At 41.5% G+C, this 21,797-nt stretch overlaps 2 protein-coding genes across 2 annotated transcripts; one reads left to right on the top strand and one right to left on the bottom strand.

The window, feature by feature from the left end:
• The first annotated feature begins 6,008 nt into the window (after positions 1-6,008).
• LOC120055498 (artemin) lies at positions 6,009-8,049 on the top strand. The gene is made up of 3 exons (XM_039003363.1): positions 6,009-6,092; positions 6,296-6,494; positions 6,670-8,049. The coding sequence occupies exons 1-3, from the start codon at positions 6,051-6,053 to the stop codon at positions 7,164-7,166; spliced, it is 738 nt and encodes a 245-aa protein (XP_038859291.1). The 5' UTR covers positions 6,009-6,050; the 3' UTR covers positions 7,167-8,049.
• Positions 8,050-17,762: 9,713 nt separating this feature from the next.
• Positions 17,763-19,410, bottom strand: LOC120055497 (prostaglandin E2 receptor EP4 subtype-like). Its single transcript, XM_039003362.1, has 2 exons — positions 18,559-19,410; positions 17,763-18,386 (listed from the first exon to the last, which is right to left on the bottom strand). The coding sequence occupies exons 1-2, from the start codon at positions 19,408-19,410 to the stop codon at positions 17,763-17,765; spliced, it is 1,476 nt and encodes a 491-aa protein (XP_038859290.1).
• Positions 19,411-21,797: the final 2,387 nt, after the last annotated feature.

Here is a 21,797-nt window from a genome sequence, read left to right as displayed (position 1 = left end):
ACTGACCATAGGAGTTGGCAAGACAGCACCAACAGATCTTGGACCAGGCTGAGCCTATTCAGCTTGACTAAGCACTTCTGTATGATTTCTTAGTATGACCGAAAGCACAGATCAGTACTATCTTATTAGCCTGTCTTTGATCTGTAACGGCTATTCTGTTGTGTGTCAGTATCTTTGTGTGATACACCTGAGAAACACAACCCCCATGTATGTATGAATCTGTCAAGACTGTCCCTGTCTTCAGTAGAAGACTCTCAAGCAACTCTTTAGTGCAAGAAACGCACTGACATCTAGCTAGCATCTCCTTCAGGGATAGTCTGCCCAGGGAAGTGTTGTCCACACCTTCTGATTGCCCCTCTGACTGGGGTTATCCGAGCCGCAAACATCCCCAGCTATCTGTTTCTCATTTTGGCAGCGTTCTGTGGATTTTTCACCGGTGACAGCTCGGCTAAAGAGTGGAAACTGGCACTAACGAGTAATTACCTCTTCTCCTCTCCAGCCTGGAAGGGATTAGGGGATTATGCAGCGTATTCAGGCCCTCTGGTTCTGTCGCTGCTGACTGCAGTCTAGTCTAGCAGCAGTTTGAAGGGCACATCTGGCGCAGCAGTGCAATCAGTGTGGTGAGAGTAGTAGGGGGGAATCGAACCCAAACCTGACACTTTAACACGTAAGGACATACAAGTACAAGACTGGGTGGGGTTTGTGGGTTTACTACCAGCACAGTCTAAAAACTGAAAAGAAAACAAACATGTAGTACACTGCCAGACGTACAAATTGTCTGTTCTGACTGGACGTGAACTGTACATATCAGAACAGGTTTGCACAGGAACCAGAAGGAATAGGGAACACGTGTACCGTGTACAGTATATCATCATAGGTGTTATGGGAGTTTGTGTACCCCCCCAGATAAAAATGTGTCTGGTAATGATCAGGCAAGGACCCGGCGGCGGTGGCTAGTACTCTGCATCTCCTCTTCTCCTCTTTCTCCCCAGGTGTCTTTTATTGCGGGGGTGATTTAGTGAGGTCCTTTCCATACCCCCATGCCGGCAGGGCTCTGTCTATGACAGGTAGAGCTGGCGGATAGAACACCTCTAATGGGGCATCATTATAGGAGAGGGTTCTGTTCTGGAGAGATGGGATGTGGGCTGTTAAAGGGGAAGTTCAGATTTTACAACTTGATGTTAGATGGTTCCTCACCTCGTAAGTACGTTTTTTGGCCAGGAGAAACTGTAATCCATGGTTCGGTTTTCTAGCAGCCGCGACAAACTTAAACTTTATCCACCTCTAGCTAAAATCAATGGAAGTGATGATTTATAGTTTCTCCTGGCCCACAGACTACTTTCAGGGTAAGGAACCATCTAACATTAAAGACGCACTCCAGCTATTCTTTTTTAACTTCCTGTTGAAAAACAATATCCCACATTAAAATACAGTAATGTACACACAAGTGACAGTAAAAAAAAAAAGTTTGCGCCCTCCGATGTCACCGGCCTCCCCCCTTGCTTGAGTGAACAATAGAGCAGCAATAGAGAACAAAAGAGGGAACCCCCCCCCCACACACACACACACACTTGTGCCATGTTATGAGGATGCCTGGACCACTTATTGAGATGTGCCTTTTGTTAAGTAAATGAGGTGATAAATGAGGTGAAAAGGACACTGGAGTGCAACTTGAATTTGTAAAATCCTGAATTTCCCCTTTAAAGTGAGACAGAACACAGGAGGGAATCCCAGCCTAGCTTGCTCTACGCTTCTATGAGAGCTTTCACACATGTAGAATACAGAATGATGTACAGTGCCTTCAGAAAGTATTTATACTCCTTGACTTATTCCACATTTTGTTGTGTTACAGCCTGAATTGAAAATGGATTAAATATATTTTTTTCCTCACCCATCTTCACAAAATACCCCATAATGACAAAGTGAAAACATGTGTTTAGATATTTTTTACAAATGTATTGAAAATGAAATACAGAAATATCTCATTTATATAACATTCACCCCCCTGAGTGAATACTTTGTAGAAGCACCTTTGGCAGCAATTACAGCTGCAAATCTTTCTGGGTAAGTCTCAATGAGCTTTCCACATCTGGATTGTGCAACATTTGACAGCTATTCTTTTCAGCTCTGTCAAATTGGTTGTTGATCGTTGCTAGACAACCATTTTCATGTCTTGCCATAGATGTTCAAGTAGATTTAAGTCAAAACTGTAACTACGCCAGTCAGGAACATTCAATGTCATCTTGGTAAGCAATTCCAGTGCATATTTTGCCTGGTGTTTTAGGTTATTGTCATGCTGAAAGGTGGATTCGTCTCCCAGTGTCTGTTGGAAAAGAGGCTGAATAAAGTTTTCCTCTAGGATTTTGCCTACGCTTAGCTCCATTCAGTTTATTGTTTGTCCTGAAAAACTCCCCAGTCTTAATGATTACAAGCATAACTATAACATAATGCAGCCACCACTATGCTTGAAAATATGGAGAGTGGTACTCAGTAATGTGTTGTATTGGATTTGCCCCAAACATAGCACTTTGTGTTCAGGACACAAAGTGAATTACTTTGCCACATTATTTGCTGTATTACTTTAGTGTCTTGTTACAAACAGGATGCATATTTTGGGAATATTTTTTATAGTGTACAAGCTTTCTTATTTTCACTCTGTCAATTATGTTAGTATTGTGCATTAACTACAGTGCTGTTGATCCATCCTCAGTTTTCTCCTCTCACAGTCATTAAACTCTGTAACTGTTTTAAAGTTACCATTTACCTCATGATGAAATCCCTGAGCGGTTTCTTTCCTCTTCGGCAACTGAGTTAGGAAGGACACCTGTATCTTTGTAGTGACTGGGTGTATTGATACACCATCCAAAGTGTAATTAATAACATCACCATGCTCAAAGGGATATTCAATTTCAGCTTCCTTTTTTCTACCCATCTACGAATAGGTGCCCTTTGTGAGGCGTTGGAAAACCTCCCTGGTCTTTATGGTTGAATCTTTGTTTAAAATTCATGTTAACCACTATTATTTCACACACAGTGAGTCCATGCAACTTATTATGTGATTTGTTAAGCAAATCTGTGATTTGTTAAGCATTTTTACTCCTGAACTTATTTTGGCTTGCCATAAGAAAGGGGTTGAATACTTATTGACTCAAGACATTTCAGCTACTCATTTTAAATTCAGGCTGTAACACAACTAAGAAGCCACTTTAACCGTATAGCTAGCTACCCAACTCGGTGATGATAAGGTGAAACGCGTTTATGTTCAACCAATGTCATTCGTCCATATATTAGTTTTGGGCGCAAGCCCTGAGCAAATATCAATTAACATGTCATTATTGATTGTTTAATAAAACAGTTTTTAAGAAGGAGAGCTTACATTATTCCCCCAATATCAGTGCAAATGTATCCTTACTCAGAACAGATGTACAATTCAATGGCCTGTATAAGTAATAGGTGGGCACTGTACCAACAACACAAATATAAGGTGACAACCAATCGACTCTCCTATTGCATTTTTGCAGATGAACAGGCTGCTGACCATATCAAAGCCCTTGAGGCACATCACACAAACATACATTCACACACAACTCTCCCGCCCTCACACACACACACACACACACACACACACACACACACACACACACACACACACACACACACACACACACACACACACACACACACACACACACACACACACACACACACACACACAGGCTCCGAAGCTCTGGAGGTCTTCAGGACTCAGCAGCCCACCTCCACCTTCTGCCCTGAGGGACTGGAGGTATTGGACTGTAAACAGCTCCAGAGTGGTGGGGTGAAGTGAGCCGGCCAGACAGGCCCACATAGACACCCAGCGTACAGGGCTAAAGGAGGCTAAACGCTCCCAGCTGTGGCATTAAGGACTCAGTACAAGGCCTCTCAAGGGACCGAGAGGGGATCTGTTGAAAAAGCCCCTTTAACCTCTCTCTCTTAATGGCCAGCTTTTAAATCAGGTTAGGGGAGAGGGAGTTGGCGAGTTTGCTGCCTGGTTTTGGATTGCAGTCTCTCTCGGTCTCTCTCCTCCGACACACACATGCGGGTGCGCACACACGCACTCACACACACACACACACACATTTATCTCTGCTTTTCAGGTTCCATTGTGTAAGAGATTAATGTCTGCTTTCTCCCTGGGCCTGATTTGACCTATTATTTCTCAGTAACTATATTGATATAGTCAAGCTTCTGTAATCTTCGGCAGCATAGCCGGTGATGCATACACAGATCCTATCGTAACCTTTGCACCATAATCTTCTCAGTCCTCCATCATCCTGAGTAAAGATAGCATCACAATGATTGTCTAGGAATTGGCACCCTATTCCTCCATATAGTGCATTTCTTTTGACCAGAGTCCTATGGGCCCTGGCCTAAAGTAGCGCACTATAAAGGGAACAGGGTGCCATTTGGGACGCAGCCTGAGGGTTGTATTTAGAAACACTGAAGAGCAGCAGAGTTTACATACCTTACCATGGACCTTCACGTCCCGCTCTAGTTCAGCTACCAGGCTATCGCGTCTCTCTGGTGGATGATAGATGACTGTTTATGTATCTTATATAGGCCTATGCTCGTTTTTACAGAATCTGCTGTACCATCACCGTATGTTGTGTCAATGTTTTTGGTGAGCTGAATTTCATTTCGCCATAACATCTGTTGATGTCGAAACCAACCAAGTTTGACTGAGTTCATCGTATAGGCTTTAACATTTCCAGAAGAGATCGAATTCTCTTGAGAAACGGTGTTGTTTCTAGTCAATCCCTCCACATATGCACGTATCCTAAGGTGTTACTTACATGGCACGTCAGCTGGGATACGTATGGAGAGCTGAGAGACAGGACCAGTAGCAGGATGTGGACAGATAAGCCCCCAGCTGCTCAATGAGAGTAGTGCAGGGGGCTGAATCCATGCCTAATCTCTGGCGCAATTCCGTGTGCTTTTAGTTCTTGTATTCCTAGATGAGTCCACGACGAATAAATGGCAACTCATCTCTTTGGAGAGAGATAGAATCACTTGTTTCTGTTGCGTTTCTGAGCCCAAATGATTAAATGAACGCTCCGTTGTTCTAGCAGCAGGTGCTTCACTGTGTTAACAAGTTAAGTGGAGCAAACGCCCATTGGTTTTCAATTAGCAGACACTTGTCCAGAGCAACTTACAGGAGAAATTAGGGTTAAATGCCTTGCTCAAGGGCACATTAACCAAGTGTATACCTAGTCGGCTCAGGGACTTGAACCAGCAACCTTTCAGTAACTGGTCCAATGCTCATAAACCGCTACGCTATCTGTGAATCTGATCTGCTCTGTTAGCTCTATTTACATGTTTGTTTACTATTAACCTCAAATTTGTTGCCGAAACTGGTGATCGAACCAGGAACCTTTCGCGAATGTTCGAAACCCCAGTCAAATGTTGTGTTGGAGCCTTTTTAGGGTTCTTTACAGGAAAAACCCCTGAGTGGGGCATGTGGTGCTGCCATTGACATACAGCTAACCCGGTCACACTGTACACCTCGTATGTAAACATCTGCGACGCTCGCACCCCTTATCACCACCTCCTCATCTCTGTGGTTTCCCCCGGTGCCCCTTCTACAGAACCAGCCCTACCTCCTCCTAAATAAAGAATGCCTTTGACAGGTATCTGACTGAAGGTAGCCTTTGTCGCTGGACAGGAGCTGTTGTGTGGCTGTATGTACAGACAAGCCGACACTAGCCGCACTACCCGGGCAGTAAACACTAGCCTTTTTACCTCAGTAACAATAAACATATCCTTCGCATTGAGGACGTGATTGATGTGACACGTCGGGTTGTTTAAGGGTTGAAAGGGTGTTTTTGTACAGTATTGGTTAATATGGATACGTTATCGCAGGCCACATCATGTTGTGCAGTTAGTTTATGTTATTCTTTTCAGAGTGCGTTCTTGAGATTGGGACAATTGACAGAGCGAGGCCTTGTTCTGCTTTCCCTCCAGGTGGACCAAGATGGAGGACGAGGAGGAGAGACAGACCGGGGGTTACCGCAATGCCGTCAGCAGGCGCCCCTTACCACCTGAGTAACTGGACGGTGAGTGACTCGTTCTGCTTATTGGTGACTTATTATCTTTACCATCATTATCATCATCTTCGTAATCACCACTATTATCATCAACTATCAAAATCATCTCATCATCTCATCATCATCCTCCTTATTATAGTTGTCATACTGTTGGCTGTGTTGTTTCTCTGCTCTGTGGACCATCTCCCATTAACTACTGTCCGCTTTTGTAGGTGATGCTGTGGGTGGTGGTCTCTTTGCTGCCCCTGGTGGAGGGGGCCCGTATTGGCACTGGTTTGGGGGCAGACTCTGTCCAGGCTGTGGGACTGGTGGGAGGGATGTGGGAGAGGCAGCTCCCAGACACTCTACCTGAGGTGGATGAGCAACAAGAGGAGGAGAGTGACCCGTACTCCCCCTGGCATGGCCTCTCCGGTAAGAGTGGAACCAGGAAGTGCTTTTTAGATCTCTGTTTTCTACATCACTTGTTAATCCAGCATGATGTTCTCCATGAATAGGGAAGAGTAAAAGAAGGGTGTGCAATAAGATTATAGAGTACAAGCCACTGATCTTCTCTCTCTCGCTCGCTCTCTGGCTCTCTCTCTTTCAGACCCCTCTGTGATGGACGAAGCAGACGACCACCCCAGTGGCCGGTGGGTGGGACGTTCCCCCCGCAACTCTGACCCCTCAGACGCCGAACCAAAAGGCTTGGCCAAGAAAAAGAAGAAGAGGAGGAAGAAAGAGAAAGAGAGGGACAGAAAGGGCAAAGGAAAGGGAAAGGGCAGGCAGCCCCAGCAGAGCAGCCCAGACTGCAGGGTGGAGAAACGAGAGATGCGGGTGCGGGACTTGGGCCTGGGCTTCGACTCGGACGAGATCGTCCTCTTCAAGTTTTGCGTGGGCTCCTGCCAGTCATCCAGGACCAACTACGACCTGGCTCTATGGTCCCTGATGGAGAATGGGTCCCTGCCGCGGAGGACCTCCCGGCGGGTCAGTGCCCACCCCTGCTGCCGGCCTGACCGCTACGAGCCAGTGTCCTTCATGGACGCCCACACCACGTGGCAGACCATCCAGTCACTGTCGGCGGCCAGCTGCATGTGTATGGGCTGAGGGAGCCAGCCAAGAGGAGGATGAATAGGGCAGGGTGGCAACTGGCTGTCACTCAGCCCTGCCTGATAATATACAGATGGTGGCTCGCCGTTGAGTCTGGGTCTAGGGAGAGCCTCTGGGTTCTGGGAGGGCAGAGGTAGTCGCTCCGAAAACATATGCAACAGGGCTGGTCCCCAGTACAAAGCAGGATGGAGATTCTGTAGAGGGTCTATGATGGTGGAGTGAGGCCACGCCTCTTCCTGTTGTACATTTTCTGCTGAGGATAAAGTGGATCTGGTTGCAATGATAGACTGCCATGACCGATTGGCAAGACAGTCTCTGGGAACAGTTTTTAAGAAGATGGTGACCACACAATGGTAGGATCTTAATATTCACAGCAGTTGGGATATGTATAAGACTGACCTGGAGTACTGATTAAAATATTGACTCAAAGGTCAAAACGAGGACCATATCTCATTGCATTTGCCCACAGGTAGACAGGCTCAAAACAGGGATTTTCCGTAACTACATTTTTTCAATGTTCTCTTGAGTTGTACGAAATGGATGCCATGCATCTCTTTGCATTACCGCATTATAGTCAACATATTTATTACAGATAAGTTATTTATTTATTGTCATTTCATATGAGGTCCTTTTTATGGACTGTAGATTTATATTTATTGTCATGATCACATATACCGGGGGGTTTGTGTTGTTGGATCCTTTGACTTTGAATTGTTTGATTTTGGGGGATTTTGAAACATCAAAAAGATCAGAACAAGTGGGCAAGGAACTCAACATGCAGTATGTCTCATTTCACACAAAGGAAGGAAATAGTCTTGTGGCTGAAAACCTAACCAGGTTACAAGCTTAGTTTCGTTTTTTCATTGTTGTTTCAGTATTTCAGAACAATTACAGTCAATATTATTATTATTATTGAAATGGTTTCCTTTATTTTTGTACAACAATGACATTATTCTGTGTAGGAATAAAGTATTTCTAGATATACTGTGGATTGCTTATTATTTCTAAGATTCACCCCTTACCCTCACTTCCCCTCTGCTTGGTTGCAAGTTGGGAGTCCAAGAGTATATCACACCCTCATATGATCTTTCAGATCAATGCTGAATTAGAGGTGATGGTTGCAAATTAAGAGCTGGATTCAATCTGTATCACGGAAGATCCGCATAAAAATGTTTTCGAATGAGCCGACATATGTAGTGTTTAACGTGAATGCAGTCTTTGCAAAAACGGGTACATTGTCTTTAAATTTCAAGAGGTATAATCTTCCGCTATACCTCTGCAATACGGATTGAATCCATCCCTAACACTATTGTAAATGTACCCATGGTAGTAGACCAAGCAAACTGCAAAACGTACTTGAAAAATAATTGGCTTGTTAAAGGCTGTCACACATGCTAGATTTTTAAGGCAATTTTCAAGAGGTCAAATCTGGTGAAAATTGACATAATGGAAATAGTGATACATTTAGGTCACATATCCTGAAATTATTTTAAAAAATGGAGGGGATTATCAAACATATACACTTAGACTATGGAATTGATGCCGTAATAGTTACTTTTCATACAATTATTTTACACCATGCAGATATACAGAAAATATTACAATTCAGATGTGTTCCGCTACAGTTGTAGTCTGTATAGCCACTAAGGACCATTCTCAGATGATGTAGACCCTCTCAGAGGTCTACAACTGCGGGAGACCCCACTGGACCAGAGAGCTTTAAGCCAGGCATGTACAAAAGAAAAGCATCAGTTCCATCATTTTGGTCAAACTTGGGCCTTAGCAAACAAAAACACTTTTCTCAGACAGTGTAGATCACCTCTAACTACGCAGAAAGAAATCTCTGAACAATAAGCACTTTACCTTGTGAGGATCGGGCATTCTGAGGCAGAGATATTGGAACTAAGGGGTCAAGTGTAAATGCAGTCAAGTTGACATTTTTGAGGTACTGATAGATTTAGGCCATTTTCACTGAATATAAAGACAAAACAAATGTACAGTACCAGTACCAGTGGACACACCTACTCATTCAAGGGTTTTTCTTTATTTTTTATTATTTTCTACATTGTTGAATAATAGTGAAGACATCAAAACTATGAAATAACACATATGGAATCATGTAGTAACCAAAAAAGTGTTAAACAAATTCAAATTTATTTTATATTTCAGATTCTTCAAAGTAGCCACCCTTGTCTTGATGACAGCTTTGCACACTCTTGGCATTCTCGCAAATGGGTCTTCCAAATGGACAATGACCCCAAGCATACTTCCAAAGTTGTGGCAAAATGGCTTAAGGACAACAAAGTCAAGGTATTGGAGTGGCCATCACAAAGCCCTGACCTCAATCCTATAGACAATTTGTGGGCAGAACTGAAAAAGCGTGTGTGAGCAAGGAGGCCTACAATCCTGACTCAGTTACACCAGCTCTGTCAAAAGGAATGGGCCAAAATTCACCCAACTTATTGTGGGAAGCTTGTGAAAGGCTACCCAAAACGTTTGACCCAAGTTAAACAATTTAAAGGCAATGCTACCAAATACTAATTCAGTGTATGTAAACTTCTGACCCACTGGGAATGTGATGAAAGAAATAAAATCTGAAAGAAATAATTCTCTCTACTATTATCCTGACATTTCACATTCTTAAAATAAAGTGGTGATCCTAACTGACCTAAAACAGGGAATTTTTACTCTGATTAAATGTCAGGAATTGTGAAAAACTGAGTTTAAATGTATTTGGCTAAGGTGTATGTAAACTTCCGACTTCAACTGTATACACTCAGAATCCATGATGACAGGTTATTGAAGATTACTACTGTAATTTATGACACACAAATAAATCCACATAATTTCTAAAGCATTTGATGCTCTCTGTGGTATCATTCTATGGGAATTTAGCCACCCCCTTGTCAGGATGAAAACACTTAATCTAAGACAAATGTGTTACGCAGGGCCAACCATTAGTGTTTTATTATCATATGTAACGAATTGCATTTAGATATAGTAAATATAAACATTTGGACATGGTGATCAATTTGTATAATTTTCACTTAATATCTTCAGTGTTTTTCATCTCAGGTTTATATTTTATTGTGTGCCTAGTAGTAATGCTACCCAGTTAAAAATAGCAATGAGAAAGGTATTGAGTTAGCTAACGTTTCCAAAATCTAACCCCCCCAAAAAACATTACTTTTATGAGATGTGTTTGTGCCGTCATGTGCATTACTAGCACAATTTAGGAAGGTGTGCTTAATGTTTTGTACACTCAGTGTGTATTTACACACTACGAGGTTGGAATGATACTGTGAAAATTATGATAATGTCCTTTAAGTGTAAGAGCTGTTTGAAAATACTGCCTGAAATATACAGTGCCTTCAGAAAGTATTCAGACCCCATTACTTTTTCCACATTTTGTTACGTTACAGCCTTATTCTAAAATGTATTATACATTTTTTCCCCCTCATCAATCTACATACAATACCCCATAATGACAAAGCAAAAACAGGTTTTTAGAAATTCCTTGCAGCTGAAAAACATCCCCACAGCATAATACTACCACCCCCATGCTTCACCGTAGGGATGGTGTCAGGTTTCCTCCAGATGAGACACTTGCTATTCAAGCCAAAGAGTTCAATCTTGGTTTCATCAGACCAGAGAATCTTGTTTCTCATGGTCTGATAGTCTTTAGGTGCCTCTTGGCAAACTCCAAGCGGGCTGTCATGTGCCTTCTACTGAGGAGTAGCTTCCGTCTGGTCACTCTACCATGAAGGCCTGATTGGTGGAGTGCTGCAGAGATGGATGTCCTTCTGGAAGGTTCTCCTATCTCCACAGAGGAAGTCTAGAGCTCTGTCAGAGTGACCATCGGGTTCTTGGTCACCTCCCTGACCAAGACCCTTCTCTCCCGATTGCTCAGTTTGGCCGGGTGGCCAGCTCTAGGAAGAGTCTTGGTGGTTCCAAACGTCTTCCAATTAAGAATGATGTAGCCACTGTGTTCTTGGGAAACATCAATGCTGCAGAAATGTTTTGGTACCCTTCCCCAGATCTATGACTCGACACAATCCTGTCTCGGCGCTCTACAGACAATTCCTTCGACCTCATGGCTTGGTTTTTGCTCTGACATGCACTGTCAACTGGGGACCTTATATAGACAGGTGTGTACCTTTCCAAATCATGTCCAATCAGTTGAATTTACCACAGGTGGACTCCAATCAAGTTGTAGAAACATCTCAAGGATGATCAATGGAAACAGGATGTATGTACCTGAGCTCAATTTCAAATCTCATAGCAAAGGTTTATGTAAATAAGGTATTTCTGATTTTTAGGTTTAATACATTTGCAAAAAAATCTAAAAACCTGTTTCTTTTAGCTTTGTCAATATTGGGTATTTTGTATAGATTGCTGAGGAATAATTTTTATTTAATCCATTTTAGAATAAGACTGTAACGTAACAAAATGCGGAAAACATCAAGGGGCCTGAATACTTTGCAATGGCACTGTAAGCCTTTTTTGGTGGGATGGAGTTTTGGCCTGCCTGGTGAAAAGACACTCAGACAAACACTTCTGAACGGTAGGGGAGAGTGGGGTAAAGTTGAGCAAAAGGGGTAAGTTGAGCCATATTTGTTTCTAGGAAACCGTACACAAAATGAATCATTTTAACCAAACATTTAGGAAGAGGTCATAATTTCATGGAGTCTGTGGAGGAAGAATCCACATGGAAAAGTGGTAAGCAAGTTATGTTGAAAAAAACAGATTTTCCCTAATTTATTGTGTTAGAGGTTTCATGATGCTTGTATCTAAACCAAAGTAGATACTTGTAAGATTGTTCTATACATCAGTTGGGGTCTCTATAAGCTTCAATATGAGGTCCTAAACCTAGCATGAAAGTGCAGCCATGTAGCTGTGTGGGCTAATATAGTCCAAATGTTTGCCTTGGGGTAAGTTGAGCCAATTGCCATGGGGTAAGTTGAGCCTATAGTTGAGCAAATTTAAGTGTTTTCTTCCTAGGCGTAATGCAAGGCATTATCACTGGGATATGCGTTAACAACAGGGCCTGGCCTATGTTGAAAGTGTTTAAAAAAGTACAAAGTGTTTGTTAGGTGTTAAGCCTGTGTTGAAGATTTACTCTGGGATCTTAAGCACAACAAATTCATAACATATTGCACAAATGTGATTTGTAACATATCACATGAATTATAAAACTCATATGATATCATACAATTGCAAAATTCGTAACATATGACTCGAAATGGATGACCGAGTAAACAATCGGATGACGTAGTACACAAAAACGGGGACCCATTTTGGCTTGTGAACACCACTTTAAAAACTGTGTTGAATTGTGTTTGGGAAATATAGATAGACGTGGTTTTAAAAAGGTAGTGGTAATATTTTGTTCAGTACAGAAATATGTAGGCAGCTTAACTGTAAGTTGTACCGAGGACAAGCTCTGTTTTCAAAACTGTAATGTTTACATAAACTCTGATTATTTCCAGGGATACACAACATCCCCAAATAGATGTAGATCTCTTTGTTAGAAAGAATAATATATTTCCCTTGACGGAGTGTTGCTGAACTTAAAAATGGCTCAATTTATCCCCCTCTCCCTTACACACTTTACCTTGTGAGGGTCAAACATTCTGAGGCAGAGATATTTGAGAGATTGGAACTAAGGAAGAGCTACTGGAACTAATGCAATCGAAGTTAACATTGTTGAGGGAATGATAGATTTCGGCCATATTCGTATTCGCGGCCATATGAATAACATACAAATGTATACTTAAATATACTGCACATACTTGCAACTTCCTTCATGACTGTTTATTGGTTGATTTGTAATACTAACCAAATCAAATGCCCGTACTAAGACCTTGACGGAGGTTGTGTGGGTATGTGGAACATTCTCTTTAACATTCATCAAGGTATGATCATAATTATGACTAAAGTCATGCGACGGAAAATATCTTCCATTTCAATCATGTTGTGAAATGAACGCAATTAAGCTTTTAGTGTATGCGAGCAACAGCCCTGTACTGTACCTTGGTTACAGTGTAAATCTAGCTACCATACTATTTTCAATGAATTTGGAAAATATCTATTAGGCACAAATAGATAATTTGTGCCTAAATTATTTTTTATTTTTTTTAAACACACACTTTGACGATATATTCAGTGAAAATCTTCTAAATTGATCACCACATGCAAATGTTTATGATTACTATATCTACATGTGATTCGTTACATATGATATTAAAACGCTAATGGATGGCCCTGCATAACACGTTTGTCTTGGATGTATTTACCTTGACCAACTTTAGAGGGTGGCTAAATTCCCATAGAATGGTGGCACAGAGCAGATGTCATCAAATGCTTTAGAAATTGTGTATTTATTTTATTTGTCATAAATTACTGTAAATTGTCTTCAATAATCTGCCGTCATGGATTCTGAGTATACACCGAATGTACAAAACATTAACAACACCCACTCTTTCCGTGACATAGACAGACCAGGTAAATCCAGGTGAAAGCTATGATCCCTAATTGATGTCACTTGTTAAATCCACTTCAATCAGTGTAGATGAATAACAGGAGACATGTTAAAGAAGGATTTTTAATCATTGAGATAATTGAGACATGGATTGTGTACAGTATGTGTATCATTCAGAGGGTGAATGGGCAAGACACAAGATTGAAGTGCCTTTGAACGGGGTTTGGTAGTAAGTGCCAGGCACACATGTTTGAGTGTGCCAAGAACACACTCAACAGTTCCCGTGTGTATCAAGAATGGTCCACCACCCAAAGGATATCCAGCCAATTTCACACAACTGTGGGAAGCATTGGAGTTAACATGGGCCAGCATCCCCGTGGAACGCTTTTGACACCTCGTGAGTCCATGTATATGGTATATATAGTACATTTATTTTTTATTTATATTTAGTAACACTTTACTTGACACCCAGCATTATAACACGTTATGACACAGTCATAACCATATCATAATGTCATAACAGCTGACATAACTTGTCATAACCTGTCATAATATGGTCATAACACTGTCATGACACATATATTTACACCTGTTGTGACATACTGTATGTTGCGTTATTTTATGGCTGGTTATGACACCTACATAATAGTGTAAAAACTCTAAAATAACTACCGTGGTAGGTTTTGTATAGCTGGTTATGACACCTACATAAGAGTGTCAAAACCCACAAAACCTACCACACAAGGCAAAACATTCCATTACACCTACACAGCCTATATGTCAACAGTATGCTTATGTTATATATATATATTTTATTGACCATATTAAATTGTAATTGTAATTTCACACACATTGATGTCAGACATGCACCTACCCCAATGCTCTGTTGCTGATGACTGGGATGAATGCAGGAGCAGATTTCAGGAGCAGGACAAGACACCCTCTTTTTGACTGAGAACTGATATAAGGGCTTGTACGTGACAGGCCTATCTGGCTTATATGATTATGATGGTCATAATTCTTCTTGACAGTGTCATACAGTGTATTTTCTACAAGTTATTTAAAATATGATGCAAAAAACATGACTGTGAAGAATGCCTTACAACAACAAGAACGACAAAGGATTCAAGAAACAAACGTAAAACGGAAGGAAACTTGGCAGAATTTCTTTTGTTTTAATAGTATGTGGGTTTTAACACTCTTATGTAGGTGTTATAACCAGTCATAAAATAACGCAATATATGTCACAACAGGTGTAAATATATTAGTCATGACAGTGTTATAGCCATATTATGACAGGTTATGACACGTTATGTCAGCTGTTATGACATATTATGACATGGTTATGAATGTGTCATAACGTGTTGACACTGGGTGTCAAGTAAATTGTTACCGTTTAGCGAAAATGGCCAAAATCTATCAGTACCTCAAAAATGTCAACTTTGACTGTATTTACACTTGACCACTTAGTTCCAATATCTCTGCCTCAGAATGCCCGATCCTCACAAGGTAAAGTGCTTATTGTTCAGAGGTTTCTTTCTGAGTAGTTAGAGGGGATTTACACTGTCTGAGAAAAGTGTTTTTGTTTGCTAAGGCCCACGTTTGACCAAAATGATGGAACTGATGCTTTTCTTGTATGAATAGTTTAAAGCATAATAATTATACCAAAAGTAACTATAAATATGTTTATTCCATAGTCTAAATATTTATAAATGATTAAATAGTCAGTTTGTATTAATATGCTAAACTGTATGAAAAGTAACTATTAATGCATCCTTTCCATAGTCTAAGTGTTTGTTTGATAATCCCCTGTTTTTGTTGTGAATTTCAGGATATTTGTGTCAATTTATGTCTATTTTCACCAGATTTGACCTTTGACCACAAGAAAATGGCCTTAAAAATCTACATTTGATGTGACATCAAGCCTAACTTTGTGTATCACCCCATCATTGTTTGATCTAGCATGGATAACAGCCTTTAACACACATTTTTTAAAGCACCTTTCCCAGGTTGGCTGGAAACCCCTGGCAACCCCTCTTTTACGCTGCTGCTACTCTCTGTTTATCATATATGCATAGTCACTTTAACTATACATTCATGTACATACTACCTCAATTGGCCCGACCAACCAGTGCTCCCGCGCATTGGCTAACCGGGCTATCTGCATTGTGTCCCATCACCCGCCAACCCCTCTTTTTACACTACTGCTACTCTCTGTTCATCATATATGCATAGTCACTTTAACCATACCCACATGTACATACTACCTCAATAAGCCTGACTAACCGGTGTCTGTATATAGCCTTGCTACTGTTATTTTCAAATTTATTTTTACTGTTGTTTTATTTCTTTACTTACCTACTACACACACACACACACACACACACACACACACACACACACACACACACACACACACACACACACACACACACACACACACACACACACACACACACACACACACAATTTTTTCGCACTATTGGTTAGAGCCTGTAAGTAAGCATTTCACTGTAAGGTTGTATTCGGCGCACGTGACAAATAAACTTTGATTTGACAGTCCTGTTCAGTTAGAGTGGTAGTTTTCCTTGTGTCATAGTGTCCCCTACAGGTTGGATACAGAAATACAGCAACCTGAAAGGTGTTCAGTTCACACTATTCATCTCAAGAAGGCTTCACACGTCTTCACCTCAATAATCCATAGAAATTTTCATCAACGTTCGAAGTGTGTGAACCATTATCAGGTTGATGATCTCTCAACACAAGTGTTCATTGCTTTTGTTTTCAGAAAAAGATAAATAAGACCTCAACAAATACATGAAATGGCCCGTGCTTCATTTAATAGATTAGACCGCAAAACTTGATGCCACGTCACCTCACGTCACAATGACTTGTAACTGTTGTCGGATCTGATTCTGTTTGAGCTTGATCACCTTAATATGGGCGCGTAATATGCTTATTATGTAATTCACTCACTACTCATTAACTGCATTTAGTTAAACATCCTTGAGGTAACACGTTGTACTGTTCAGATGCATTCATTCTCCATTAATTAAAAAAACGCAAAATACTAATGACACCATTTTTTTCACGAGATCAGAATGAATTTTTCGATAGTTTTAAAACACATTTAAATAGGAAAGTTGATCATCACTCACAGTTACGTCATCAAAAACATTCAACAGTAAAAAACAAAGTTTGACATGTTGGTACATTCAGTTACTATTCCCTGCATGCAACATTGGTATGGCACAGGAAGAAGCAGCACTTCCAATTACTTAATTAACATTGCAATTAGACCGACAGTGTCATTGCATCAATGCTGGGAAATATATTCTGCACTTAAACTTTTTTACTGGATATGTGTGCAAGAGAATTTCAACAAACACCTTTTGCTACTATTTCTGTCAAGTCTACGCATACAATTTGATGCATACGTTGGATATATCCAATGTGTGCACCACACAGTACACAGAATGCATTGCAACCGCCTCTGCGACCCAATACTGTAAGGCAAATGCAGTATTCCATTGGAAATTAATGTACCTCTGATGTACCAAAACGCAATGACGCTGTCTGTGTGAGCGAGGAGTAAGCCATTGCATTACTGTCTGCAGCATTGAGTTGTAACCTGGGCGCATCCTTTTACAGAAAAAAAACATATTTGTATCACTCAAAGACTGACATCTGAATATATCAAGAAGATCCTATAAAATGGGACCAATGTGTAAAAATTACATTCTTAAATTCATTGAATTCAAAAGGTATAAAGAGATTTCTGTCGTGAAGGCAAGTAGGTGCCTATTGTACCCATATGGATGATAATAATAGAATCACGTTACAAATTTTAAAACTGCATCTTAAAATGTCCAAATGGGTCCATTTGGTACATCAAGGCTACATCAAGGTCCCTGCAAACAAAAGTTAGTCCTTAGGAAATACCCAGAACGTCAAAAGGCTTGTGTCTTGGTCCCCTGGACATCCTTAGAACGACCCGTTTGCTGGGGAAAATGACCTGTGTTTGTCTGGCTGTCAGCATCTCAGATATTTGCTGTTAAAGTCAATGTGAAAACATTCATGTTTTGTAGAGGATACCATAGTCCTGCAGTTGCTCAGAGGCACTTCTCCGAATGACAGGAGCTAGGTGTGCTGAAGGTACAGGTGACTATGTCCACTTTACTGACATGGCTATGGAGACCTGCTGGTGCGCACTTCGCCGGAAGCGCCTTACTGCCTCCGGGCATTGACGCCATCATGGCCGGTTTGGACACAACAGCAAGTTCCGCCTGGAAGCTGAGCATGGCAGTTTGATCGACACTGAACGGATGGAAGTTATCCCGCGCTGTGTCAAAGTCCCAGGCTTGTCGCATGGTAAAGTCTGTAAACGATTTACTTTTGGTGTTAACCTGGTTCTCGAATTCATTTCTGTAGTTGGTTGTGCATAATGACACATAACTGGTCTCGTTAGTGCATTCAAATGACAGGTGTGAATGTTGACTGCCAGTGCCAACAAAGACTAAATTAGGCCCGGGCCCCGCCTTGACTTTTCCAACTGTATTCTTCATCCTCTCACAGCCCTTAAACAACAGGTTCTTCCGACAGAGGATGTAGACCCAGGGGTCCAGAATGGGGTTGAAAGAGGCAAAGCGGATGGCCATCAGATCACTCCGGTAATCCGGTTTCACTCCAGCACAGATGTAGGCAGGACCATACAGCTGGTTTACAAAGATGCGCACCTGTCAGATTTAGAGAATATTTAAAAATAGTACATGTGGAAAAAGCAAACAATTTTTCAGTAATATTCTATTCATGTATGTCTGTGTTGCATAGCGTTGTCCATATTTGAAACACATGCCCATGGCATGCACAATAGCTTAAATGAAATTTCCATAGATGCCTTTTACTTACCACTAAAGGAATGGAGCACACCAGGAAAACGATGGTCATAAATATTAGCAGCCAGAACATTTGGATCTCAGCCGCGGACAGGCTGGTGACAGAGGGCAGGAACCCGCGCAGTGAGCCACCGTGCGCGGACACCTTCGCTCTCACTATCCGCGTCTTCTGGCTCATCCTCACAAGTGACAGACACACTGCGAAGTTGCACAGAACTGTCACCGCAATCAACAGCAACATGAACCCACCGTAAAGAAACGAATACGAGGCGGCGAGGGGGTCCGTCGCCCTCCAGTCCAAGAAACACCAAGTGCCCGGAAAGTGGCGCATGTGCTTCCCGAACCCAAAGCTGGGCATGATGCATAACGCAATGTTGGCCAGGTAGATGCCCATGAGCGCGAAACGAGCCATTGTCCAGTCAATGTATTGAGAGTAAAAGTATGCGTAGTTTATGGCCAGGTATCGTTCAACTGCCATGGCGCACAGGATGGACATTCCAGCCGAGCCGAAAAAGAGCATAGAGAAGGAGAATAAATCGCACAGTAGTTCTCCACCGGGCCACCTCTGGACTATGTAGGTGGCGATAACCACCGGGCTGGTGAAACAGGTGCCTAACAGGTCCGTGATAGCCATTCCAACAACCAGCGTATAGAAAGTGGTCTCCTTCTGCTCTTTCTTTGAGATGGACAACACAACAATGGCAATGAGGTTCCCCAGGACTCCAACGGCGAACATAGTGGCTGAAGTGACCAGGGATTTGGATTCCAGTCGCAGAGGTGGGAAAGTGCTGTGGTTGTAGGTGACACAGAGCGGTTGGAGTAGTTCTGAAATGTTCGAGCCATTGTCATTCACGGAATAATTCATAATTCTTAAATTAAAACGGAAACAAAATAGCTTGATAGCTTCAACTTCTAAGAAACATTCCCTTCCCACCATGCAGTATCTTTACAAGAGAACATAAAAGAAAGCGTAGCCTACGATACCACAGAACATATGTTGCTGGGCTTTGTTTTTGTCCTACCAGCAAGCTCAAACAGTTCCCATAACAGTGTGGTTTTGTTAGGGTTGTGTCTACAACCGCTCCTGACGCTGCTGCTGGTATTTAAGCTACTAGCTGTTCGCTCGCACACACCCATTGATGTCAATAATGTGACGTCAGGCACACGAGTTGTAGCCTACATTTTTTTTTAAACATTGAACGTTTATTTATCTAGGCAAGTCAGTTAAGAACAAATTATTATTTACAATGACCGCCTACCCCAGCCAAACCCGGACGACGCTGGGCAAATTGTGCGCTGCCCTATCACTGCCGGATGTGATACAGCCTGATACTATCATACTTCTAGGTTCGATAATGGACACTGCATGACTTCAACACAGAACAATGATATTTGTGCCAAACGTCTATCCTTGGAAAGTAAGTCTGTGAATATTTTTTACAATGAATGTTGAACCGTTTGTTTTAAACTCGTCTTTATTCAACAGTAGACATAGTCTGTCTACTCAGTGTACAGCCCAGCAACACAGCCCAGATGATCTGAGCCACACCTATGCTTTTATAGATCATACTTTGGGGCAGGGGCGCAACTTTCACTGGGGACATTTTGCAGTATATTATAACAACCAGTGAATGGATTCAAAGTTCCATCTTGTGTTGATGGGTAGGCTACAGACTGGGACCTGGGAATAATGGTAATTTCAATGATTGAACCATTGATTCTATTCATTGGTAATATAATGTATAAATGTACACCAAGGTAGTTCTTTGTAATGCCTCATCTGAGCAGGATCAGATGGTGACGGGTCTCATCAGGGTCAGGAAGCTAGGGACAATCGGGGACGGCATAAGAGGTGAACTTTTGCAGATGTAACACTTTATTCCCTCCGTGCAGCCAACACTGGACAAGCAAGAAGCTTCAAAGAATTGAACTATTTTTAGGCAATCTTTTAAACCCCTAAAGTTGATTTCCAAAGTGTATCAAGGGTTGATAGAGGCTTTTCCCGATGACACAAAACACGTAAAACAAAAAAAATGTGAGGAAGATCTGGGAGACGCTACGATGATGAATGGATATAGATATGTTAGAATGCCCAGTCATGTTCATTTCATCTCAGACATAAATTACTGCAGTTTAAGACCATCCATATAACATACTATATGCCAGTTAAACTGAATATCATGGACTCAGAAATGTCATTATTCTGCTGGAGGTGTAAAACAAAAAGGGGACATATTTGCATATGTTATGGTCTTGTTGTCACGGCTGTTGAATTAAGTGGACCAAGGTGCAGCGTGGTGAGCGTACATGTAAAGTCAACAAACAAAGTCAACTTCTGTAACGATTGTCGTCGGGAGAAGGAGAGGAGGACCAAAGTGCAGCGTGGTACGTATCCATAATACTTTTAATAAAGATGAACACGCGAACAAAAACAACAAAACCACCAACGAACAGTTCTGAAAGGTGCAACAAACACTAAACAGAAAATAACCACCCACAACTCAAAGTGGGAAAACAGGATACCTAAGTATGGTTCTCAATCAGAGACAACGAATGACAGCTGCCTCTGATTGGGAACCATACCAGGCCAAACACAATAGAAATAGAAAACATAGACATACAAACATAGAATGCCCACCCACATCACACCCTGACCAAACAAAAAAATAGAAACATACAAAGCAATCTATGGTCAGGGCGTGACAACTTCCCACAAAGACAGGTGGGAAAAAGGGCTGCCTAAGTATGGTTCTCAATCAGAGACAACGATTAACAGCTGTCCCTGATTGAGAACCCTACCCGGCCAAAACATAGAAATACAAATAATAGAACATAGAATACCCACTCCAACTCACACCATGACCAAATCAAAATAGAGACATAAAAAGGATCTCTAAGGTCAGGGCGTGACACTTGTGAAGGCTGGCAGAATTCTAGCAAAAAGTATGTGCTTTTATCTCAGCATGTCTACAGATTCTCCCTTCTCTTTGTTTTTGTGTGCTTAGAAATGTTGATACCTGAGACTGTTATCAGAAGAAACTGTGTAACCTAGCATTTATAGCGGCTAAGAAATGCATTGCCATTAGTTGGAAGGTTGGTTACCCTCCCACAATGTCACAATGGATGACATAAATGTTCAGCTAAATATCATTAGATTTGATTTATTACAAGATAAAGGGTATACTGTGCAACTTTCATAAGGTATGGATTCCTTATATGGAATACTGTAGACAAAAGGAGTCTGTATTGAAA

Source organism: Salvelinus namaycush, chromosome 11, assembly GCF_016432855.1.
Source record: "Salvelinus namaycush isolate Seneca chromosome 11, SaNama_1.0, whole genome shotgun sequence".
Taxonomy (NCBI): Eukaryota; Metazoa; Chordata; class Actinopteri; order Salmoniformes; family Salmonidae; genus Salvelinus; species Salvelinus namaycush.
The sequence above is the reverse complement of the archived record's forward strand: the minus strand, read 5'-3'. Positions and strand labels throughout refer to the sequence as shown.